This window comes from Drosophila rhopaloa, unplaced genomic scaffold (assembly GCF_018152115.1).
Source record: "Drosophila rhopaloa isolate 14029-0021.01 unplaced genomic scaffold, ASM1815211v1 contig_115, whole genome shotgun sequence".
Classification (NCBI taxonomy): Eukaryota; Metazoa; Arthropoda; class Insecta; order Diptera; family Drosophilidae; genus Drosophila; species Drosophila rhopaloa.
This window is the reverse complement of record NW_025334990.1, coordinates 5,357,131-5,378,466: the sequence shown is the minus strand read 5'-3', so window position 1 is coordinate 5,378,466 and position 21,336 is coordinate 5,357,131. Positions and strand designations below refer to the sequence as shown.

The following is a 21,336-nucleotide window of genomic DNA, read 5'->3' as shown; positions in this document are numbered from 1 at the left end:
CCCTTGCAGAATATTCTGTAAATTATATTTTCCAAAATTATTCATTTGATACATTCTTAACACTCATAAAAATCCCAACTTCCTAACTTTAAAAACACCAAAGTTATAACATTTCCGATCAATCAGTTATATGGCAGCTATAGGATATAGTCGGCCGATCCCGTCCGTTCCGACTTATATACTGCGTGCAAAGGAAATAAGGGTGTGTGCAAAGTTTCAATTCGATAGCTTTAAAACTGAGAGACTAGTTCGCGTAGAAACAGACAGACGGACGGACGGACAGACGGACAGACGGACATGCTTATATCAACTCAGGACGCGATCCTGATCAAGAATAAATATACTTTATAGGGTCGGAGATGTCTCCTTCACTGCGTTGCACACTTTTGACCATAATTATAATACCCTTTGCAAGGGTATAAAAAGTAAGATAATCGAAATTTTTATATATTATCCTTTTTGTACAGTATAGAGTTTTTTACTAATTTGCCAATCTGGACTTAAGAATACACGATAAGCAATATTAACACGAACAATTGTTTGGCTTATTTATATTTTGATCTCATATACCATGGTTTTACAAAATGAGGCCAAGTTTTCTCCAACTGTTAACACTATGAATCATGAGCTTTTATAAAATTGTTACTTGAATGATTGAGCGGTTTTGTTGATCAGTTAATGGTTCCGATCATGAATAATGGTTGTTTTGTCGGATTTAAAAAATCCCTTTTGCTTGTTCTAAAGTTTGATTGATGTGTTGGATGAGTAGAACATATAAAATTAAGCAAATGAGCAAAGAAATGCACTTCTGCGCTTTATAACTTTAAAATAGCATTTATATATCGATTTATATTTGTTGAACAACGATTACCTGCTAAAAAGTGAGCGCCAAAAGCTCAGATCAAAAAGCTTTTGGTGGTTGGGAATAACCGCGCGTTGTCCATGACGTCACCGGATGACACAGCAGCTGCTCCACCGAAACGCCGTGACAAAATCAACGAAACCGGCTGAGCGGGCCAACAGTTGCCCGCGAAACCTTCGACGTGCTGGAACAGATTGAGATTGCTGTTCCGTAGCCACATCACAAACATAATCACTCCGCCTCAGAAGCGTCCAATTTGCACAGCGTTAATTATCAGCGCCAGCGACACGATGACCAATCTGGCTCCCACCATCCAGCTGAACAACGGGCGCAAGATGCCGATCTTGGGCCTGGGCACCTGGAAGTCCTTCGAGTCGGACGCGTACCACTCGACGCGACACGCCCTCGACGTGGGCTACCGGCACCTGGACACCGCCTTCGTTTACGAGAACGAGGCGGAGGTGGGTCAGGCGATCGCCGAGAAGATCGCCGAGGGAGTGGTGACCCGCGAGCAGGTGTTCGTGACCACCAAGCTGGGCGGAATTCACCACGACACCGCGCTGGTGGAGCGCGCCTGCCGCCTGAGCCTGAGCAACCTGGCCCTGGAGTACGTGGACCTCTACCTGATGCACATGCCCGTGGGCCAGAAGTTCCACAACGACAGCAATGTGCACGGCACCCTGGAACTAACGGATGTGGACTACCTAGACACCTGGCGGGAGATGGAAAAGCTGGTGGATCTGGGCCTGGTGCGCAGCATCGGGCTGTCCAACTTCAATGCGGCGCAGACGGAGCGGGTGCTGGCCAACTGCCGCATCCGGCCGGTGGTTAACCAGGTGGAGTGCCATCCCGGCTTCCAGCAGAGCCAGCTCCGGGAGCACGCGAAGCGTCACGGCCTAGTCATCTGCGCCTACTGCCCGCTGGCACGCCCCCCAGCCCGCCCGCCAGTGGCCGCCATTCCTCTACGACGAGCACGCCCAGCAGCTGGCCAAGAAGTACGGCAGGACCACGGCCCAGATCTGCCTGCGGTACCTGGTCCAGTTGGGCGTGGTGCCACTGCCCAAGTCCTCGAACAAGGCTCGCATCGAGGAGAACTTCCGTGTCTTTGACTTCGAGCTGAGTCCGGAGGACGTCGCCAGCATGGAGCAGTACCACACGGGGCAGCGCACAGTGCCCTTCTCGGGAATGGCCGGCCACAAGTACTATCCGTTTCACGCCGAATTCTAGACTCCATCTGGAAGGGTGTTTTTAGAAATCTCTGGAGATTTTCGGGGCTATTAATTTGGAATCCAACCGCTGTTACTGTGTTTTTTAAGAGTTCTGGAATTTATTTGAAATAATTGTTTGAAAACCTACTGTTAGGTTAATGTTAAATCGTTTACTCAAAGTTAAAGAGGTTTCTGGGATCGGTTGAGATTTAATTGGGAACTATTTCTAAGGCACCCCCGCATGTGTAGTATTTGTATTGTAAAATAAAGTATATTACGTAGAAAATCTCTGGCTGTCGGGCTAATCAGTTTGTCTAACGGGGACGTTTTTGATAAATGGTGTTATCTGGAATATCTGGCGTGTGTGTCTGCCAGCTAGAATTCCAAGTCGGTATAGGGTATATAACGAGCTTTCATTCAGATGAATGTCTGTGATAGTAGCAAAAATAGCTGCGAACTCGGGGAGGCTTTTCCTAGGCGCATCCGAATCATATCTCTGCTTATCAGCGCAACTGATTCTGAATTTGTAGAATCAAATTTTAGAGCGACGGCCTTGGCTAGCGATAACGGCTGATAAAGCATCGATAAAAATAAGTTTCGATAACATTCTGTTAAAGCGTTATACAGCACTTTAAATTGTGGCGGTCTGGCAGCACTTGCTGAAGCTGTTTAAGTTTTCCCTTTTTCCAGAATAAATATAATATAATATAAATTTTATTAGAAAATTTAAGTCAATTGAAAATATTAATCATTTAAAAAGAAGCCTTCAAAAAGTGCACGAAAAAACTTTTAAAACAAAGAAGTGTGACCAGACAAAACCGTCAATGAAGGCAGTATATGCTTATCGATACTAGGGTTGTTGGATTTTGAAAAAATATCGTATTGATAATATTTCCTGTTTAAAAAATATCACTCGATGATATTAAAAAATATCGTAAGAAAATATCGATATATCGAGTATTTTTGATATTTTTTAATGTTCAGCTAAATTTTAATAAAGGCTTCCTGTTGGGTCTTTTATAGGCCTAAGAATACGTATAATCAACCATGAACTGCAAATAAGATCAATTAGAGACACAATAGACTATTTTTTATTTAAAAAGTGAATAGAAATCATTGATCTTAAAAAAACAAATATTATACACTCTCAAGCAACTCTCCAGCAAACCACTCAATCGCTTTTCTGATATTTTTAGAATGGTATCCTTTGTTTGATAGCCCTCAGCGGTAACCATATAAGCTTTTTTAATTTTGTATTAATCATAGAAATCATAGGAATCACTAAGCTGACTGTCACTTAAGAATCTCCGCTCACATTATCAGTAGCTTTTTTAAAAGGTTGGAGAATATTGCAAAAATTGCGAAAAAAAATATTCAGTTCTTCCACTGAGAGCACTTCTGGCTTAAAGCCTAGTATTCAGATCGACGAAACCCGTACGCCAGTCATGAGAGAGAGCGAGAGGCAAACAACTGGCGTTCACTTTCCGTCGGACCTTTTTTTCACGGCGGTACTCAGATCGACGAAAAAAATACCAGAAAATTGCACAGCGTTGCCAGTCTGCAGAAATTAACTTTGGGTGAGCCGTAGCGAAAAGAATAAAAAATTTAATCTTTTGGCGTGCGCTTCTCACTGAAAATTTTAAACAATGGAGGGAAAAAACAGAAAACCCGCAAAAGTCGATTGCAGGAGTTTAAATGTGAGGACAAAACAACATTAATACTATCTGGGGTGCCTCTTCTCAGAGCCAAATAATTCTTAGATCAAAAATTTACGAAAAAACACAAAAAAAGTGCAGCTATGAACTTTAAATCAGCAAATAATTATCAGTAAATTAAAACAAACATATGTTCAATTTAAATTGTATTGTTTTTTAATTTCTTTGTACAGCGGCAGAATTGTTTTGCCAAGGTAGTTGATAATATCATTTAAAGGCTCTTTCCCTCAAATACGATATTTGAATTTCAACTGCTTGTCAACAAACTCAGCTGATTGACAGTACGACCGTAGCACGCTTAATTCTGAAGAACTCTCGATATGCTGGTCACACTGGAAAGATTAAAGTTTTTGCGCTAGCGTACTCGTTTGTCGATCTGAGTACAAGGCTTTACGCTTGCATACTCATTTGTCGATTTGAGTACTCGGCTTTAAGAGTGACCAAACATAAAATATCGGAAATATCCTCTCAAAAAATATCAATATCGCCTTTTTTTGCCCAAAAAATATCGCGATGATAATATTATTTTTAAGAGGAAAAATATCGATATATTGATATTTTGATATATTTCCGACATCCCTAATCGATACTTTCGATAGGGCAACCAGAAGAAATAAAGAAAATAAATAAAACAGCCGCAACATGTCAATAATATTGAGACGGAACCTGCGGGCGTCTTGGATGCTGAAGGTAAGCATCCAATAGCTAAAAACAATCACCCACTAAATGTCAGGTGTTTCCCCAACAGGCCTGCTACAGCTCCAACGCAGAATCGGGGGCAGTGGTCAAAACAATACCCAAGAATCTGCTCGAGGACAAGCAAACGGCCGTTCTGCAAAAGGAGAACGGAGCAATCTTCGACAAGCGACCCTTCAAGATACACCTGGATAAAGGTACGTTTCACTCATCCCAAAAGGAAAGTGTCTTTAACGGTGTTTACATAACCACAACTCGCGACCCCCACAGATAAAACCTACAGCTGGTGCCTGTGCGGCAAGTCAAAGTCTCAGCCCCTTTGCGATGGCATGCACAAAAACGAGTTTCTCAAGATTAAGCAAAGGCAAGTGATAGGACTATGAATGACAACCTATTCAAAATATTTCACATCTTCCAGGCCCATCCGCTTCAAGGTGGAAAAATCAGGAGATTACTGGCTGTGCAACTGCAAACAGACCACCCATAGACCCTTCTGCGACGGCACCCATAAGCAACCTCACATCCAAACAGCCGTGAAATAGTTTAAGCTTTCGTTGATGTACTCGTGGATGAAAATGAGAAATGCATTAATTTTGAATCAAGCAACACATGTTTTTATTCTAGATTATAGAACGTTAATGTGCGGGCACATATAAATACATTTTATTTGCGTCTGATGAAAGCACATGTTGACTATTATGTGTATATAGTTATAGTGTTACAAGCTTTAACAAATTATTTACAATGATCAGAGAATAGTAAATGAAGAGGGTGGGATCGGTGTTTTTTCACTTAAGTTTCCGGCCAGGTGCACTCTTCCAGTTAAAGCGAAATTAGAAAGCCAAAAAACAAAAATGTGTTTAGAAAATAGAAAGATGTTCGCTTTTTATTCAAACTTTTTTAACGAGCTCTACCTGTTTTTACACATAAATATAGAACTTAAAAAAATCGAGAGCAAAATCACTTATTTTATATAATCATTTTGTTATGAAGCCAAGTATTTAAAAATAGAAATTGAAAGTACGAATAAATGATGAATGCCATCTCATTGTTAAACATTTTTTTAGATTATACAAATTCGGCTCATTTATCCACTACATACAACACTCAAAACAATTAAAGTCAGTAAATAAAAAAATTAAACTTTTACAAAAAAAATAAAAATGTATTAAATTTGTTTTTGTTGCGTAAAGCATATGATACAGAGACGAACTAATCCGGCCTAAATCATAGTAAATTAATAAACGGCGATTTTTAAAAGAATTTCTTAATTAGATCTTTGTCTATTTAACAAAGATTTTTGAAGTGACATCTGGCTTTCCATTAGATAGTGTGAGATTTAAGTTTCGTTTATTCCGCTAATATACAAACAATTTAAATATGAAATGGTTAGTGATGATGTTCACTCTCATCAGCAACAGCAGGACGCAGGATAACATTTGCGATCATAATTTTGAATCGAAAGATCTGCATAATATAAAAATAAGCACCGCACTCAATCATTTTGAGCAGCGGCATATTTGAATTAAAGAAATGTTCGAAGAATAACGTTTCGCTCCTGTTGTCAACCTCGGCTTTGGGAATTAAACACTATACGCATTCGTAAGTCTTCTCGTTTGCTTAACGTCTCCTTGGTTCCCGTCTAATTAATAAATTTTTATTTATGTCCCCTTCATCTTTCTCTTGACTTATGTTTTGAATATGTATGCAGCAAATGAATTTCGTGGGTTGTTTTTTGCTTTTCTCTTTTTAAATTAATACTCCTCGTCCTCTGGTGGTGCATCGTCTGGCGGCGCAAAACCATCCTGAAAATGTTAAATATATAGTCTAAGCGATTGGAGGGCCGGACGAAAAAGTGTACGGACATGTCCTACCTCAGTCGCATATAGGATGTCCAATATCTTCTGAATGAGCGGATGCGCCTCGCCATCATCAGCCTCTTGGCAACTATAGAAAATGAGAGACCAGTTAGCGCGGTGTCCAGAAATTAAGGAATCGCTAAGTCACAAACTTACAGAATTTCAATGTCCCGCAACTTGGAGAAGTAAAAGTCTCGTTCCTTCTCTAATCCCTCCAGGTTTATGCGCATGTCCATGACCTGATCCTTAACGTTATTAGCTGTTTCTTGATTATGTTCTTGTTCATCACCCACCTGGTTGGACATTTCTTCGATCTGCTGATTGTTGACTGAGTTGCCAGCGTCGTTCTTCTTGACCGTGCCCGTGCTGTTGGCTCCGGCAGTTATTCTGCTCGCTGGGGCAGCGTTGTTCGTGCGTGGCAGCACCTTGGAGACTGCTGAATGGGTGAAACAGGGCAAGGTTAGTAGGCGAACGACCAGGCCGCGGATATAGAAGCTCAAGAATTCAACAAACGTGAAGCACAGACAGCTTAGCATTTCGTATTTTGTGTTTGTGTTCACTTGCGGGATGCACATTAGAATTCTTAAATACGAGTAGCCATCTACTTGGCTACCATGGCATGCAATATGTACAATTGTCTGATCATGTGGACTGTGCGTTATGATAATGAAAGGATAGATAGATAGCGATAGGGGGATACAAATAGGGAACCAAACCAAAACAACATACTGGGCTTCACTGCAGACGTCGTCGCCGGGCGCGTCGTTGCGGTTGGGGCACGTCGATAGCTGCTGGCCACGCCGCTGGCCGCCGTGCCGGGCAGGGATTTCCCCGCTCCCGAGCCGAAGCCCATTGGGGCTCCCTCGCGCACCGCGCTGGCATCGTAATCCCTGCCATCGTAATTGGCATCGAAGAACTTTTTGAACCATTGCAAAAACTCGAAATTATCTTGGAAGCGACCTTTGATCAATTTGTCAATGGGTATAATCTAAAAGTAAAATGGGTGAGAAATATGCAGACAGGTGAGACAGTGTGTGGTGAAACCAAACGCATTGGGAACAAAATAGGGATCAACAAATACACAGCATGAATTTGGGACAACAGGAAATCCTTTGGCAAGCCAAAGCATCGTTTTGCAATGTTTAAAATAGTGATGAGAAGGGGTCTTGAAAAATAACGTGTTAATTTTTATAGTTTTAAGTTAATTCCTACATCTTCCCTTAATATGTACTTATAATACTTTTAACTGAATATATTCCCAAGAGTAAGAAATATTTGTTTACTAAAAATCTATAACAACTAAAAGGTCGAGGGAACCGTTTACAAAGAACACACGAAACGAATACAAGGTGCTTCCCATCACTGTGCACGAGGATGAAGAGAGGTTAGTGGGTTTGGATGTGGGACAATAGATCCTCCGATTTGTGTACTTTGTGCTGGGATGCGACTGAATATGTGTGCTTGTTGGGTTGTTGTTGGTGCTCCTGCTGCTCAAGACCAATGCGGTGGGTGTAGCTTTGTGTGAAGTGGTGTGGTGTGCCATCCCAGTTCTGCATGGCCCCGCTGCGTGCTTCACGTTTCTTTGCTTCGCAACTCAAAATGAAATGGCAAGCAAATGGCGCGGTCCCAACACCGGAGTTCGTGGCCTCGAGAGATCCCAGTCCATACCCGTAGCAGTCTGAGCGATGACCCGTGGTGCCATGCGGCTGCTTCCGGCTGGCGCCTGCATTGGTCGTCGGTGCATCAGGTGAAGATCGTTGTTACTACTGCCCACGCCACTGCCTCCGTTGCTGCCGTGTCCGTTGCCATTGCCCAGCTTGACCCCGGTCCGCTGGGCCACCGGATCGTACTCGCGGCCGTCGTAATTGGCGTCGAAGAACTTCTTAAACCACTGGAGGAACTCGAAGTTATCTTGAAAGCGTCCCTTAATCAGTTTATCAACTGGTATGATCTATGGTCGTTGTTGTTTGCGTAGTTGTGTTGTTGGTTTGTTGATTTGTAACGGAAATCGTAGTTAGTTACAACATACAAAAGTTGATTGGTACAGTAGACAGCTGCTCAGAGCGGAAAATATTCGCTTTAAGCGCTTCCACTGTACCGTGCCCTTGACCACTGTACATTCTCGGGATTGGTTGGGTTTGTGTGTGTTTAATCAAATAAAAAATGTCTAAAGAAAGGAAAATATTTGAAGCGAGCAAGCATTACCTTATCCACAGACATCTTTTTGAAGCCCGCCTGCAATATCTTGAAGTTCTGTATGTACTCGTGCTCCAGATTTGTACGAAATTTGACACGCTTAACGGGCACTGAATTGGGGAACAGCATGTCCATGAACTGGCAGTATGCGGCACCTAGAAGTAAAAGCGTAGGTCGATCCCAATAAGCACTTCTAAGACGAATCAAGCCCACTTACCTGTGCAGAGCTCCTCGATTTTTGAGAACTGCGACTGGAGGCAATCGTTGACCCAGGCCAGCATGTCGTGGCGCGAGAGATTCTCTGACGTCACATTTGTGGAGTAAACGTTAACAGCCATGTTGGTGGTGTCCTCTGGTTACTTGAGCGGCTCTAAAATGAAGATGCAAAAGGCTGGTTACTGCTCTGTGGGCGGTTGAATATACGGTCCCGTGTGGGTGTGCTACTGCCATGAACGGCTTTTAATTGCGCTAGCTAATAATTGTTTTGGCTCTAGGTGCATTGAAGCGTGTCCCATGTGCGTGCTCAATATCAAGATCACGATAATCATCAGCAAAAGCAAACGGCAACCGGGAACGCCAAATGATTGTTATTGGACATGTTACCGTTGCACACTCACTCTACGAATCTGCAAAATATGTTCCTCGAAAGTAGTTTGGCGGGTTGGCCTATCGCAGAGAAGTTCGATTGTTTGGCTCTGGAGTGGAAAGCCACACGAAAGGCCTTTCCAAACCAAAATCTAATTATCTTTCTTCCCGGAATGAGAATAACAAACTGTCCAAGTATTCACCATGCTTAATGCACTTACCAGCTGTATAAATTCAATATGCTTTTGAAACTTCTCTCTACCTATCCTTGTTTTTGCTTAAATCGAATTTGCAAAAATTAAAAGAACTGTAAAAGTTACTTTTGTTCTACTATTGTTTCGTTTTAGTTCAAAGGCAACTGTTGATAGGTTCAGTTATAAACTGAAAGCAATATTTTCAAGGCCTGCCATTTTGCTTTTGTTTTCCTATCTTTTCTATGATTCGAAACGAAAGTAGTGAATAAAATCATCCAAAGATAATATTTATTTACACATAATATTTACTACTCAATAAGTAAAATGTAAAAAATGTATTGTATTCCAAAAAAAACATGATACATCCAGCCTTTACATATATTTCAATGTCCTCTAAAAATAATTCCACTTACAGAAACTTAAATATTTAAAAGGGAACAAAAATAAATGCTAAATTCGGCAGCCCTGTTTAAAACAAATACACTCGACTATTCCATTTTTATTTGTAATCTTAAAAAAATATCTATATCTCGTCTTTTATGTTGAGAAACAACGAAGTTGTCAATTTTCCCATTAATTTTTATAAAATCAACCCGACATATAGCTGCAAGAGAAAGGTTTTTGGGGTAGTTTCATCCAAATTTGCGTAATATAATAATATACACTAAATAGGCTGGATTTGACGCTGTGGATACTCTTTTGAACTTTCACAGATAATGGTTATTCAAACCCAGAACTTTTAGAGATAATGGTTATTCAAACCCAGAACTTCCTAAGATAATGGTTATTCAAACCCATCTTGACTACTTACGAGAGCAGAAACGGCAATCAAACGAAATGGTTAAGAAGTGGAAAGAAAACACTCCGTGGATACTGGAACGGCCGAACAATGAACTTGGACTGTTCGCTGCCGCCATGCGTCGTCAACGCTCCGCTTCGCTGCCATCGTCTTTCCTTTCTCGAAGATGAAGATTACTCATGGACCGCGTCACTGGCATTATCAATGTCAGCCTGGCCAGCAGGAACATAGAGCATGGGCAATGCGAACGTGGGCCAGCGAGATAAAGAATTAGCCGGCATTTGGGAGCCAGCCTATAAATACACCGACTCACTTAGGCCGTGTGCCTTTCAAAGTTTCCGTAAAATTCTGCCTCGCCACCTTTTGGCTGTGCGAGTGTACCGGGTGCATTGACCCGAAAGGGCGGAACTCCAATTCAAATGCGGAGCGATTTGCTGCTAGTTTATTGATTTAAGTGCCCCCCGCCAGCAGAAGGCACAACAATAGCCATGCCCCAAATACAGCGACTAGGGATTCGTACACAGAGGAAAATTCAGAAAAAACTTTTATATAATAAGTTGTAATTTTTGGCCAAATGAAATATCTCCATTAATGTGAAAGACATTATAAGTCTGTTAGTAAATTCACACAAGTAGCCCAACAAGCGATTTCTATGCTCTTACTTGTTTGGTTATTACTTTATTGATTTTAGTTTTTATCGCTTTCATTTTGTGACTTATTACTGGCGCGTTTGTCATTGACAATGACTAGACATGATTAGTTTGATGATTCAGGGAACTTGTTCAGGACTTTAAGGAAAAATATGATGTTGATATCGGTCATTGCTACACAGAAAATAATGTTCGATAGCTACAAATTAATGTAAAATTTATCTTATGGGTATATATAGTAAATCTTGTAGCAGTAGTCACTCGAAACAAAATAATAAAAATATTTCGACCACTACAAGTTGATTTAAAACATAATCAAAAATACAAAAACTAACTTTTAAGAGACGGTTTAAATGAGCATTATTTTTGTGATGTCAAAAGAGGTTTGGCAAATTCCAAGTTGATAAGTCATTGACATTTTCCATTTTGTAATAAGAAACTTTCGAATGGATGATTAACCCGTTGATATTTTTTCTCAGTATATCTTGTTGTGGCTGTCGATAAGTAAGTGTGTGCATGTGTGCGAGTGTGGGCGCGTGCAGCGGAAGTTGAACGCGAACTAATTAAGCAGAACCAGGAAAACGGAAAAGAGCAGCGAAAAAAGGGGATTAGTGCCCAAAACGGGGCATCCCATTTAACTAACCCACTGCACCGTTAAAAAGACGTTCATATTTTGTCCATATTTTAAAAGTTCCAAATATGATTTAACCCGAATCAGGGTGGAAGTGTGTCAACAACAATAAGCTGTTTTAGCAGAAAATAAACATTCCAATATTATGGAGCCCAAATCCGCTTGAGAGCGTTTGAGTGTTTTTTTATTTTTGAGTGGGGAAACCGAAAAGAAACCGGCAAGCTGTTGGAACAACAAAAAGGCCAGAAAGCTGCGTCGGCGTAGCTGATTTCAATTAAGCCAATAAAAGTAGTCGAGTTACTAAAAGAAAACAAAACAAGTCCGAGAATTGTTGGTAGCTGGACGGACACACACACGCTGAAATGCGGGGGTTTGACAGATAAACCGCAGAGGAGTGACGTCATCGAAATGGAGGCTTAAAGCAACACCTGAAACAGGAAAGAGCTCAGAAAACATGGTTTCCCCACTTTTCCTCGTTTTCCAGACGTTAATGCCACCGGGGGTTGGGCACTTTAGCCACTACACACTGCACCGGAATTTTTGCGGCCTCTTTTTTTTTGCGGCTGTGGCAAGCACATACACAAACACACTCGCCGCCAAGATGACAGTCACTCACACTCGCACGCAACCAGGATAGGGAATTTTATTTTTGGAGGAGGAAACAGCAGCAGGCGACATTTAAATATACAACGCACACGCACGCACACAGGCGCACGGATGCTCCGCAATGTACAGCTATTCGTTCGAGTGTGCACTTGAAGTTTTCGGCAAAGTTATTTTAAGTTATTTCGCCACATACCGATGAACTTTCTTTTCTGCTGACGCTACTTCTAGATTTTGCCATTTCTTCAGCTCTCTTCTTTTTTCGCGAAAAAGTCGAGGAGCCGCACACACACACACACACGGGCACTGACTCATACGGACGCAGTGTCGCAGTCTACCGGTAAATCCTCAGATCCTCTGTTAAACTCACCTTCTCAGATAGTCGTAGTCCTTCAGGCCGAGGGCGTTTTAAATGATTTCTGGACTTTAAACAAAGAAATGCAAATTCTATGACGAACCGTCTTCTTGCAAACGAGCGAGCGCTAGGGATGTAAAATGTACACTGATGCATCGGCCGCCCAGCGCAGGTCCGCATGGAGGGCTATCGATAGGTGATAGAGATGGACGATAGTGCGCGGGAGAACCTCTTTGCATTTTGACTGTTATTTTCAAAACTAATCTCGAAAGGTACAAAAGCTGTAAAAATTTGGTACCTACTAACAACTATCTTTATAAATGAATTAATTAGAACATTAATTTTTGGTAAGAGAAAACTTTTTAAGAGCTACAAATTTCTTAGCTTATTATTAACTTGTTACCAAAGTGTTCTAGTTGCAATTTTTTTTTAAAGCTATAAAAATCCAATTTTGGAAGTACACATAATTTATGTCTTTTGCGTTATTTTATAAAAAGACTATTTAAAAAAGAATTTACTCAAAAACCATATTTTAATACCAATAAATGCAATAGTTTCGTTATAAAGACTTTTCATATTATAAATATTTGCTGTCATTTTAAAATCCTAAAAATGGGTTACTATTTTGAAAGCCATATTCCTCGACATTGTTTTTACAAATAGACACTCAGTAGTATATTACACATTTAACAATTGACTTAACGCTAATAAATGCAACAGTTTCGACATATAGGTTGGCATTAAATGCCGGTAAATGCTCCCAGAGTTCCTTTCATGTGCAAGCAAATCAGATTTACATGCGGAAGACTCCGAACTTGGTGTCCTGGCCTGCATTGTTAAGGGCTGCCTTCAGGCTGAGGCCCAGAACTTGGCGTGTGTTTGCCGGATCGATGATGCCGTCGTCCCACAGGCGAGCCGTACTGTAGTACGGTGAACCCTCCGCCTCGAACATATCCACAATGGGTGCTTTCAACTTCTGGGCATCTTCTTCGCTGAACTCCTTACCAGCTCGCTTGCGCTGGTCCTGGGTGATCTGAGCCATGACATTGGCCGCCTGTGCGCCCCCCATCACGGAGATGCGGGAGTTGGGCCACATGTACAGGAACCGCGGCGAATAGGCTCGTCCACACATTCCGTAGTTGCCTGCACCGTAGGATCCACCGATTATCACCGTGAACTTGGGCACATTGGCGCAGGCTACGGCCGTGACCATCTTGGCTCCGTTTTTGGCGATACCATTTGCCTCAGCATCACGTCCCACCATGAAACCTAGATCGAAAGAGTCAGAATATTGAAGCCTATCCAAGTATATCAGCACCTCACCTGTTATGTTCTGCAGGAAGACCAGAGGTATCTTACGCTGTGCACACAACTGAATAAAATGGGCTCCCTTGAGGGCGCTCTCCGAGAAGAGCACTCCATTGTTTCCGACTATTCCCACCGTGTTGCCATAAAGCTTCGCAAATCCGCACACCAAGGTCTCGCCATACAGCTTCTTGAACTCCGTGAAGCGACTTCCATCTACAATGCGGGCAATCACCTCGCGAACGTCGAAGCTCTTGGTGAGTTTGGGGCCCACGATACCGTACAGCTCGCGGGGATCGTAGCGCGGCTCCTCTATGACAGCTGGCTGTTTAGCACCTTGGAAGTTGGCTTGACTGGAGTGAATTAGCTGATCGTTGTAGGAGTTCGTGGCGGGCAGGTTCAGGTTGCTCACAATCTGTCGGGCCAGATACAAAGCGTGTTCGTCATCCACGGCATAGTGGTCCGTGACTCCCGAGGTCTTGCAGTGCAGGTCCGCTCCTCCCAGATCTTCTGCGGACACCTCCTCTCCAGTGGCTGCCTTCACCAGTGGCGGACCTGCTAGGAAAATAGTGCCCTGCTTCTTCACAATGATACTCTCATCGGCCATGGCCGGCACGTAGGCTCCACCGGCCGTGCAGCTGCCCATGACTACAGCGATCTGGGGAATGCCTTGGGCCGACATGTTAGCCTGGTTGTAGAAGATGCGTCCGAAGTGCAGTTTGTCTGGGAAAACTTCCGCCTGGCGCGGTAGGTTGGCGCCACCCGAGTCCACGAGGTAAATACAGGGCAGACGGTTTTCTTGTGCAATCTCCTGGGCGCGCAGGTGCTTCTTCACGGTGATGGGATAGTAGCTTCCGCCCTTTACTGTGGCGTCGTTGGCCACTACCAAGCACTCCATTCTAAAATGCATAAAACAATAATATATAAAATCTGTTTAAATAGTAGTTGTAGTGAAATCAATGAATCCATTTAGGAATATTAATAACTATGTATTTTGTTTTGTGTTTTGAAAACTAAAAATCAATTGAGAGTGGTTAATAATATATCAAAAGTTACAAATTGTAGTTGTAAAAGAGAACGGAATTCCCCTTAAAACTGTCATGCAACAGAACCTACCCACAAACTCGTCCCACCCCGGTCACGATTCCTCCGGAGTTGACCACCTCCTCGCCGTACAATTCGTGCCCGGCCAGGGTACTTAGTTCCAGGAAGGGCGATCCCCTGTCCAGAAGCAAGTTGATGCGGTCTCTGGCCAGGAGTTTGCCCCGTGAGGTGTGGCGCTCGATGGCCTTCTGCCCGCCGCCCTGGAGCACCTGGCTGGTAAAGCTACGTAGCTCCCCAACCAATCTCCCCATCTCGCTGGCATTTTCCTGGTCAAAAAATCAGACTTCAGTACGGCAAATAGACGAGTGTTTACATGTACACATACCTTGTACTCGGCAGATAGCTTGTCCACCTCGGTGGGCAGAACATTGGCCTCGCCTACGTGGAGCAGTCGCATCTGGCTGCACAGTACCTTTGAGGAGCTTCTTAGCAGCCCATTAAGCCGGATCATTTTTGGGGGGGAGAGTTTTAACGAGAGTTACAAGCCGATTTTACCACGCGAGTGGGGGAGAATGTTACGTCAGTTTTGTACAGGGAGCTGATAGCGATAACAAACACAGCAACAGCTGGTCGATCGCGATAGTGCCAATTATCGATTAACAAATGATTCCGAAGTTGAGTTACACGGAAAGAAAAAAGTGAATAGTTCCTATTGGGATGGCTCGTTTCATAATGATAGTTTAAATTTATTAAAATTATATAATTATATTTTATAAAATCACACGAAATTAGTGATTTACATGTAATATAAATAAAACTGGTCAAGAGTTTTACCATAAAACTCTTAATATTCTAACAGCTTTATTAATAAAATGAAAATATTATATTATTTAAATGCATTTAAGCACATGAAAACATTATCTTTTTCAACTCAATTTCAGCCATATTCGATTATGGAATTATAATAATTTAATATTATTGCTTAGTTAATATTCGGTTAAAAAATATTCTCTAGTAGCCCTGTATGTACGTTAATCACCAAATGTTGAAAATCTTAAGTGATCCACTTAAACTCATATGCAACCACCACATTAGCCAAGGAGATAGATAAAATCCAATTTAATTAAAATCAAAAAGGAAGGTTATTATACTTCATTTTGCGTGTTAACTTCAAACTCTATAAGGGTTTATGCCGACGGACATATCTAGATCAAAGTATTACACTTTATAAAATTAGAAACGCTTTCTTCTACCTGTTAATAATTTACTCTAGTAATGGGCTTATGGTAGTTTATATGGTAGTTCTTCTTCTGAAGGATTACGTTACCAAACATATTACTTATAGACAAAATTTTCAAAATTAATTTCAAATAATATATAAACTTAATTTTATAGTCCTTTTGATTATCTATTTAGACAATTTGGTGAACTATTGACATGAAACGACATTATTGATATGGTTTGCTAACATTTATTAATTGCAACACTCTACTGAGACCGCTTTAGGAATTGAAATTGAGACTGTGTAACAGAATAATCAGCCAACTACGAAAGGTGCATTGCTTTTATGCTAAAAGTTCTATGAACTTTAAATACGATCATTACACAATTTGAATTAACATGATTTGTGATTGTGCAGGTCGCTCTAGAAGGTAGGTGGTAAATACTAATTTATATTGATTTACGTAGTCAGTAGTGGGCTTGTTAACAGAGATAAACAATCACTTGACAAGCATAAACATTGGCTCGCTTAAATTTATTAACTAAACTAATTTAGAGTTAGATGTAGTTGTAGATTTCTCTTAAAGCGTTTCGAAAAAGTTGTACTACAAAAATATGATGGATCTGGGCCTTGCATGATTCACTTAATCTTAATTTTGTGGAGCTTCAGCTTGAAGCCCAAAACCTCGCTAAGCACGCCCGAGAGGGCCGACAGGATGACAACCTTGATGGTTGTGAATAGATATGGGTTGGCACTGAGGCCAGAGATCTTGAATGGCGTTTCGAGTTCCTTTAGCAGATCGGCGGCCAGCTTTAGCACGCTGTTTGACACCATCAGCTCATCTTTCTTCTTGGGCTTCTGCTCGATCTGCAGATACAGGTTGATTTGTTCAGTAATCAGCACCGACACGCTGCGGTACTTGTGCTGGATCTTTTGGCCCAGGGTCATGAAGCGCAGCAAGAAAATCCCGATTGTGATCGACCACATTAGGGCCTCCAGCGTAAGATGCGTGTGAAGGTGCACAGAGTCCTTCAGCCACTCAACGCTTAGGAAAGCCAAGAGCAGCAGGGTCACTATGAAGGCGGCGGAAACGATGATGTCCACCGATCGCTGGGGTCCGCGTTTCTATGGGAGATCACAATGTAGTATTTGGTTAAAAAAAAGCATTCATTTGTTATGCTCACCTTCAGATAAGATCGTACGCTTAGCCAGGTCTTGATGTTGCGCACCTTGTTCAGGCGAAAGTGAGGAAGGTTTGACTTGCGAGCCCGACGTGACGACGTGAGATGGGAGAAGAGTTTGGCGTAAAGAAAGCGCTGCTTGAAGGTGCGTTCTGCAACGGCGAATATGATAAACAGGATGAGGGTCAGGCAAAGGCGCTGCACAAAGCCCAGAGCCAGGACGGTGCGTTCCCACTGAGTATCGCCGAAGGCAAAGCCCAGCAGAGTAAAAAACGATGCCGACGACTTCTCCCACAAGAGCTGCGGCATGTAAAGGTAGCTAATCTCACTGGCCTTCTCCGCGTCGCTCCCGAGTGTAACCTTAAAGCGTTTAACAAATTCGATTTAAATTCAAGACACAACTTCGGCTTTGTAATGTTCATACCTCGCATAGTCGACAGAAGATGGGGATTAAAGTGAGCAGGAAAGAGAAGACCACGCCTATGTAGATGTAGTCGTTGGCCTCGCCCATCGAGTCCACCCGTTCAATTATGCAAGATGCTATTTCCAGCACGGAAAGCTGCGCTTTTTTGGCGTCGCGCTGATCCCAAATGGTACAGCTAACTGGGAAAGTAAATATAATTATGAAAACTACGCATCAAGTAAATATAAAGCGCTTGTACTCACTTCGGTCCAGGCTGCTGTGTGGGTTTAGTATGGTAGTTGGTGTGATATCCAGCTCGGCAGGGTCCTCATCGCTGCAGGCCGTGTGCTTCAAACCGCCGCCGGAGTGGTCCAGATCAGAGGTGTAGCTGCAGTCCTCGCTGTTCGTTGTCACCCCCAGCCAGTCGGTGGCAGAGGTGGTGCACTCCTGGTTGCAGGCCGAAGCAGGACTGGATATGATGTCCGCATCATCACACTCGTCCGACTCGGCGCAACTAGTTGTAGACTCATTGCCGCGCGATTGCGCTTTCTTTTCCGGCGGAGGAGCAGTGTTGGAGTTGCTGTTTGCCGTGTTCAGACGCAGGCGCAACTGATTGGTCTGGGCAGGAACTGGAGGCACGGCAACCGCCCCCGCATTTGGCAAAGGAGAGTGGTTGTTGTCCTCGCCGCTTGAGCTCTTTCCGTTCAGACTCTCAAAGCCATCGTCCTCGCCGATGTTGCGGCGCGACTGATAGCCGGTCCTGGGGGATCCCACACTCCCTTCTCCATCCACTTCCAATTCATTTTCGCCGCTAGCCCGACTAGAGGATGGCTGCTCGGTTCGCTCGTAAGTGGCGTAAATCTGAATGGGCGTGTGCCAGTTGACGTTGCGCTTTTTGGGGCTTTCGAGGGCCGCTCCCCCCGTCTGCCTACTGAGATCGTAGCGTGCGTCAGTGGTTGCCGGGGTTGTAGGTAGTGCGCTGATGGCAGTGGTGGTAAGAAATATCTCCTCATTGCTGCTTCGCCTGATAACGACGGGGGGCGGCGTGGTCGGCAGGATGGGATCGGGCACCACGGCGCAGGTGCTTGTAGGCGTGACGGGTCTGGGTAGCACTTCGATGCCACTTGCTGCACTGCGTCTGGTTGGTATTGAAATGTTGCTGCTGGCCTGTGACAAATCGGCTTCCATCTGGCGAATGCTGCAGGAGTAGGAATTGAATAGTAGTTTCTTTAAGCTTTCGTTTCACTTACCGCACAAACTTCTTGCGGCGCCGAACTCGGTGCTCCCGGGTCGTGGCCTTGTCACCCAAGCAGCTCGCGGAGATGCGCCGCAACTTATTCTTGCTGCTTCCGCCTGAGGCACCCGTGGCAGTGTTGGTGGCCACGATCTGCGAGTGGATAAGGCTGATCAGCAGGCTTAGGGCGCACGGGATGAGCAGGGCGCTGAGCAGGTCGACATGCTCCTCCTCGGTCTGTTTATCCGCATCCGCATCGGGGACATTGACATCTCCCGCAGTCTCTGGATGGACAAGAGTCCCATTTGGCGGCTTATCATAGACCAACGGCACTACGCGGCTGGTGTGCAAAACGTAGATTGCCCAATTGGACAGCTGAGTGAGGTAGAGGACCAGGATGAACCCGAAGGCATTTGCCGTGGTCTGCTTGACCCACCACTGGGCATAGAGCGGCAGCAGGACATAGCGCAGAATAGCCAGACGTATTACGGTGAGCAGTGACTGCTTGGGCTTGGCTTTAGGAAAGGTGGAGCCTGCAATATAAAGTCTAGTTAATAATATTATTAAGGCGAATTGGGGCAAAACTCACCGCGAACCAAGTCCACATCGATCAGCTCCGTCTTCAGCTTTGTGTTCTTCAAGTTGACATTATTGAAGCCATCCAAAATCCTCTGTTCGACTGTCTTCTCCCATTCTTGCTTGTCATAGGTGCCGATTTTCTTCTGGTACCTAAGCACAATAGCGGAGAATTAGATAATCCTGAGGATAATGGAGTATTTGTTTGCTTACCATGCAACAATTTCATCCAATTTCATAGTAGTAATCACATAAAAGCCCTCTAGTGTCGGTCAGCCTGCGAACGAACAAAGAAATCTTCAATTGGGTTTCACAACTGTGGCGGAAACGTTTCTAATTTACAGCAGTCTGCGATAGTATCCGGATAAAACCGGGGAGTGAAACCCCAGTAAAGCGACTTCTTAAGTACTGCAATGGGGATTTTGCCCCACTTACTTGGCGTCGAACAGCTGCTATGCATAACGGGTTTTGCAGGCGGTAAGCCGATATCAGCTGATGACTTTCACCTTCGCCTTGCCACTGCACCGCCCTCTGATAAACCCCCGCCAATGTGCGCGATAAGACGCGCCCCATTAATAAAGGGCTTTTTGCGTTTTCCGCTTTTCCGATTCGCTCGCCTTGAAAGGCGTGAAAAGCGGACGGCAAACGAAGGAACAGCTGTTTTACGGCTAGGTGGGCGTTCATGTTTATGAACACATGCGGAAGAGGCGCAGGTATACACACAAACAGAGGGGATTGGGTTTGGTATGCGGCCCCTTCTACAATACTGGGTTCAAGGTGAACCAATATACCCGCAAAATTGTCCACAGACGGAAACGCCCGTAGGAGAAGATGCTTTCATTCATGAATGGCGCGGTTACCTTTATTTGAACGGCGTCAACGATTGATTTCCTTGCACCCAGCCCAGACGAGAATTTCTTCCCTGTCCGTTGGAACCTGGTCAATCCGAATCCTGGGAGGAACTGCTCAGGAAACTACGGATCCCTTTGAGTCACTGGTAATTTTGAATGCACTACACACGCCGCGAAAGCGTTTTGCATTTGCATTGGGGGCCGAAAAGATTTGGTGCGCAGCAAACGAACGTCCGTTCCGTCCCTAACGAAAAAACAAAGTGTTCTCATATTTCCGTAAATCACGCTGGGGTACAATCTATCTATCCAATGGATGTCAGCTGCCCAATAGTGTCTATCGATAGATGCACCTGCTGTTTAAACAAAAATGGCGCTAGTGTTGTCTATTTTAAACGTTTTTTATCTTATACCGATGGAACTGCTACCTCTTAACATTTGGAAAATATCCAACCCTCAACAACTTTATTAAAATAGCGCCACAAGCGTTAATTTCACCTATAATTGTTTAGGCTGGTCTTATTCTAAAAACACTCCATTTTTCTTAACATTTCCTTGAATTTGTCCCCATCTGTACAGTTTCCTGCCTCTTATTTATTTGAGAATTCGTCTGTAATTTAAAATCAGTACATTTTCAAAAAAATAAAGATAAAGATAAAGATTAGATCATTATAAAGAAAACTGATAAATAATAAATGTGAAATCATTAGAAAAGTTAGCGTTACGGATCCAGTGATCAGGATATGTTCCCAGGGATCAGGATACTGATCCTGAGATCAGGATGTAGCAATATTTGGTGCTGTGCATAGCTTTACACTTTCTGTGACATTTCCCTTTATCTAGGCTCTACAAAACTAGTCGTGGCCTAGTGAAGAAGGTGTGAGCTCTGCAGGCTGGACTTACAAATCTTCTTTCTTTTTCAATTGATTCAGTTTCTGTTTCTTTTAAGTCAAAAGCCACCATATTTGAATATATGCTTAACAGATATTCAAATCAGGATTCAGCAATCTTTGGTTGTGTGCTTAGCTTTACATTGCTTTATCGACCTGTGGTATACAGATACCCTTTTTGTAGGCTCTTTGAAAGCAGTGGGTTTCATTTTAAATTAACAATTTTAAAACCTAGTAGCAGAAAGCCACAAAAATTATTTACTTACAATCCACCCACAGT

General features: G+C 43.2%; 5 protein-coding genes across 15 annotated transcripts; 2 read left to right on the top strand and 3 right to left on the bottom strand.

The window, feature by feature from the left end:
• The first annotated feature begins 934 nt into the window (after positions 1–934).
• Positions 935–2,356, top strand: LOC108053460 (aldo-keto reductase family 1 member B1). The gene is given in 2 exon segments (XM_017136102.1): positions 935–1,791; positions 1,793–2,356. Coding segments are annotated over 2 exon segments (936 nt in total). The 5' UTR covers positions 935–1,152; the 3' UTR covers positions 2,090–2,356.
• A 2,011-nt stretch (positions 2,357–4,367) lies between these two features.
• LOC108053469 (CDGSH iron-sulfur domain-containing protein 3, mitochondrial) lies at positions 4,368–5,083 on the top strand. 2 transcript variants are annotated; one of them, XM_017136136.1, is made up of 4 exons: positions 4,368–4,475; positions 4,534–4,678; positions 4,752–4,845; positions 4,900–5,083. In XM_017136136.1, the coding sequence occupies exons 1-4, from the start codon at positions 4,428–4,430 to the stop codon at positions 5,021–5,023; spliced, it is 411 nt and encodes a 136-aa protein (XP_016991625.1). In that variant the 5' UTR covers positions 4,368–4,427; the 3' UTR covers positions 5,024–5,083. The 2 variants fall into 2 exon arrangements, with proteins under 2 accessions (XP_016991625.1, XP_016991624.1); XM_017136135.1 differs by having other exon boundaries at positions 4,531–4,678.
• A 257-nt stretch (positions 5,084–5,340) lies between these two features.
• On the bottom strand, positions 5,341–12,514 carry LOC108053466 (microtubule-associated protein RP/EB family member 1). Of its 9 annotated transcripts, none has more exons than XM_017136126.2 (8): positions 12,369–12,514; positions 8,754–8,906; positions 8,546–8,691; positions 8,009–8,291; positions 6,634–6,776; positions 6,497–6,579; positions 6,347–6,428; positions 5,341–6,286 (listed from the first exon to the last, which is right to left on the bottom strand). In XM_017136126.2, the coding sequence occupies exons 2-8, from the start codon at positions 8,872–8,874 to the stop codon at positions 6,236–6,238; spliced, it is 909 nt and encodes a 302-aa protein (XP_016991615.1). In that variant the 5' UTR covers positions 8,875–8,906; positions 12,369–12,514; the 3' UTR covers positions 5,341–6,235. The 9 variants fall into 9 exon arrangements, with proteins under 9 accessions (XP_016991615.1, XP_016991618.1, XP_016991619.1 ...); XM_017136129.2 differs by having other exon boundaries at positions 6,634–6,773; XM_017136130.2 differs by having other exon boundaries at positions 6,356–6,428; positions 12,369–12,513.
• Positions 12,515–12,866: 352 nt separating this feature from the next.
• Positions 12,867–15,312, bottom strand: LOC108053471 (probable methylcrotonoyl-CoA carboxylase beta chain, mitochondrial). The gene is made up of 4 exons (XM_017136140.2): positions 15,088–15,312; positions 14,775–15,028; positions 13,677–14,557; positions 12,867–13,622 (listed from the first exon to the last, which is right to left on the bottom strand). Exons 1-4 carry the CDS (start codon positions 15,211–15,213, stop codon positions 13,147–13,149), a joined length of 1,737 nt encoding a protein of 578 aa, XP_016991629.1. The 5' UTR covers positions 15,214–15,312; the 3' UTR covers positions 12,867–13,146.
• An 841-nt stretch (positions 15,313–16,153) lies between these two features.
• LOC108053470 (protein phtf) lies at positions 16,154–20,410 on the bottom strand. Of its 2 annotated transcripts, none has more exons than XM_017136138.1 (8): positions 20,179–20,410; positions 19,532–19,595; positions 19,332–19,471; positions 18,759–19,275; positions 17,772–18,706; positions 17,530–17,708; positions 17,109–17,465; positions 16,154–17,049 (listed from the first exon to the last, which is right to left on the bottom strand). In XM_017136138.1, exons 2-8 carry the CDS (start codon positions 19,555–19,557, stop codon positions 16,564–16,566), a joined length of 2,640 nt encoding a protein of 879 aa, XP_016991627.1. In that variant the 5' UTR covers positions 19,558–19,595; positions 20,179–20,410; the 3' UTR covers positions 16,154–16,563. The 2 variants fall into 2 exon arrangements, with proteins under 2 accessions (XP_016991627.1, XP_016991628.1); XM_017136139.1 differs by lacking the exon at positions 20,179–20,410 and adding an exon at positions 19,661–19,741.
• Between the last annotated feature and the right edge of the window lie 926 nt (positions 20,411–21,336).

Bases quoted from the DNA above. Each gene is read 5' to 3' on its own strand.
- LOC108053469 (XM_017136135.1), top strand. From the start codon at position 4,428: ATGTCAATAATATTGAGACGGAACCTGCGGGCGTCTTGGATGCTGAAG. The intron at 4,476-4,530 runs GTAAGCATCCAA...GTGTTTCCCCAA, and splicing joins GGGCGTCTTGGATGCTGAAG to CAGGCCTGCTACAGCTCCAA. The intron at 4,846-4,899 runs GCAAGTGATAGG...CACATCTTCCAG, and splicing joins TTTCTCAAGATTAAGCAAAG to GCCCATCCGCTTCAAGGTGG.
- LOC108053466 (XM_017136126.2), bottom strand. From the start codon at position 8,874: ATGGCTGTTAACGTTTACTCCACAAATGTGACGTCAGAGAATCTCTCG. The intron at 8,292-8,545 runs GTAATGCTTGCT...CAACGACCATAG, and splicing joins AAAAGATGTCTGTGGATAAG to ATCATACCAGTTGATAAACT. The intron at 6,429-6,496 runs GTAAGTTTGTGA...CATTTTCTATAG, and splicing joins TTGCGGGACATTGAAATTCT to TTGCCAAGAGGCTGATGATG.
- LOC108053471 (XM_017136140.2), bottom strand. From the start codon at position 15,213: ATGATCCGGCTTAATGGGCTGCTAAGAAGCTCCTCAAAGGTACTGTGC. The intron at 15,029-15,087 runs GTATGTGTACAT...TTTTTTGACCAG, and splicing joins AGCTATCTGCCGAGTACAAG to GAAAATGCCAGCGAGATGGG. The intron at 14,558-14,774 runs GTAGGTTCTGTT...TATGCATTTTAG, and splicing joins GGGGTGGGACGAGTTTGTGG to AATGGAGTGCTTGGTAGTGG.
- LOC108053470 (XM_017136138.1), bottom strand. From the start codon at position 19,557: ATGAAATTGGATGAAATTGTTGCATG. The intron at 19,276-19,331 runs GTGAGTTTTGCC...TTTATATTGCAG, and splicing joins CGATGTGGACTTGGTTCGCG to GCTCCACCTTTCCTAAAGCC. The intron at 18,707-18,758 runs GTAAGTGAAACG...CTACTCCTGCAG, and splicing joins CGCCGCAAGAAGTTTGTGCG to CATTCGCCAGATGGAAGCCG.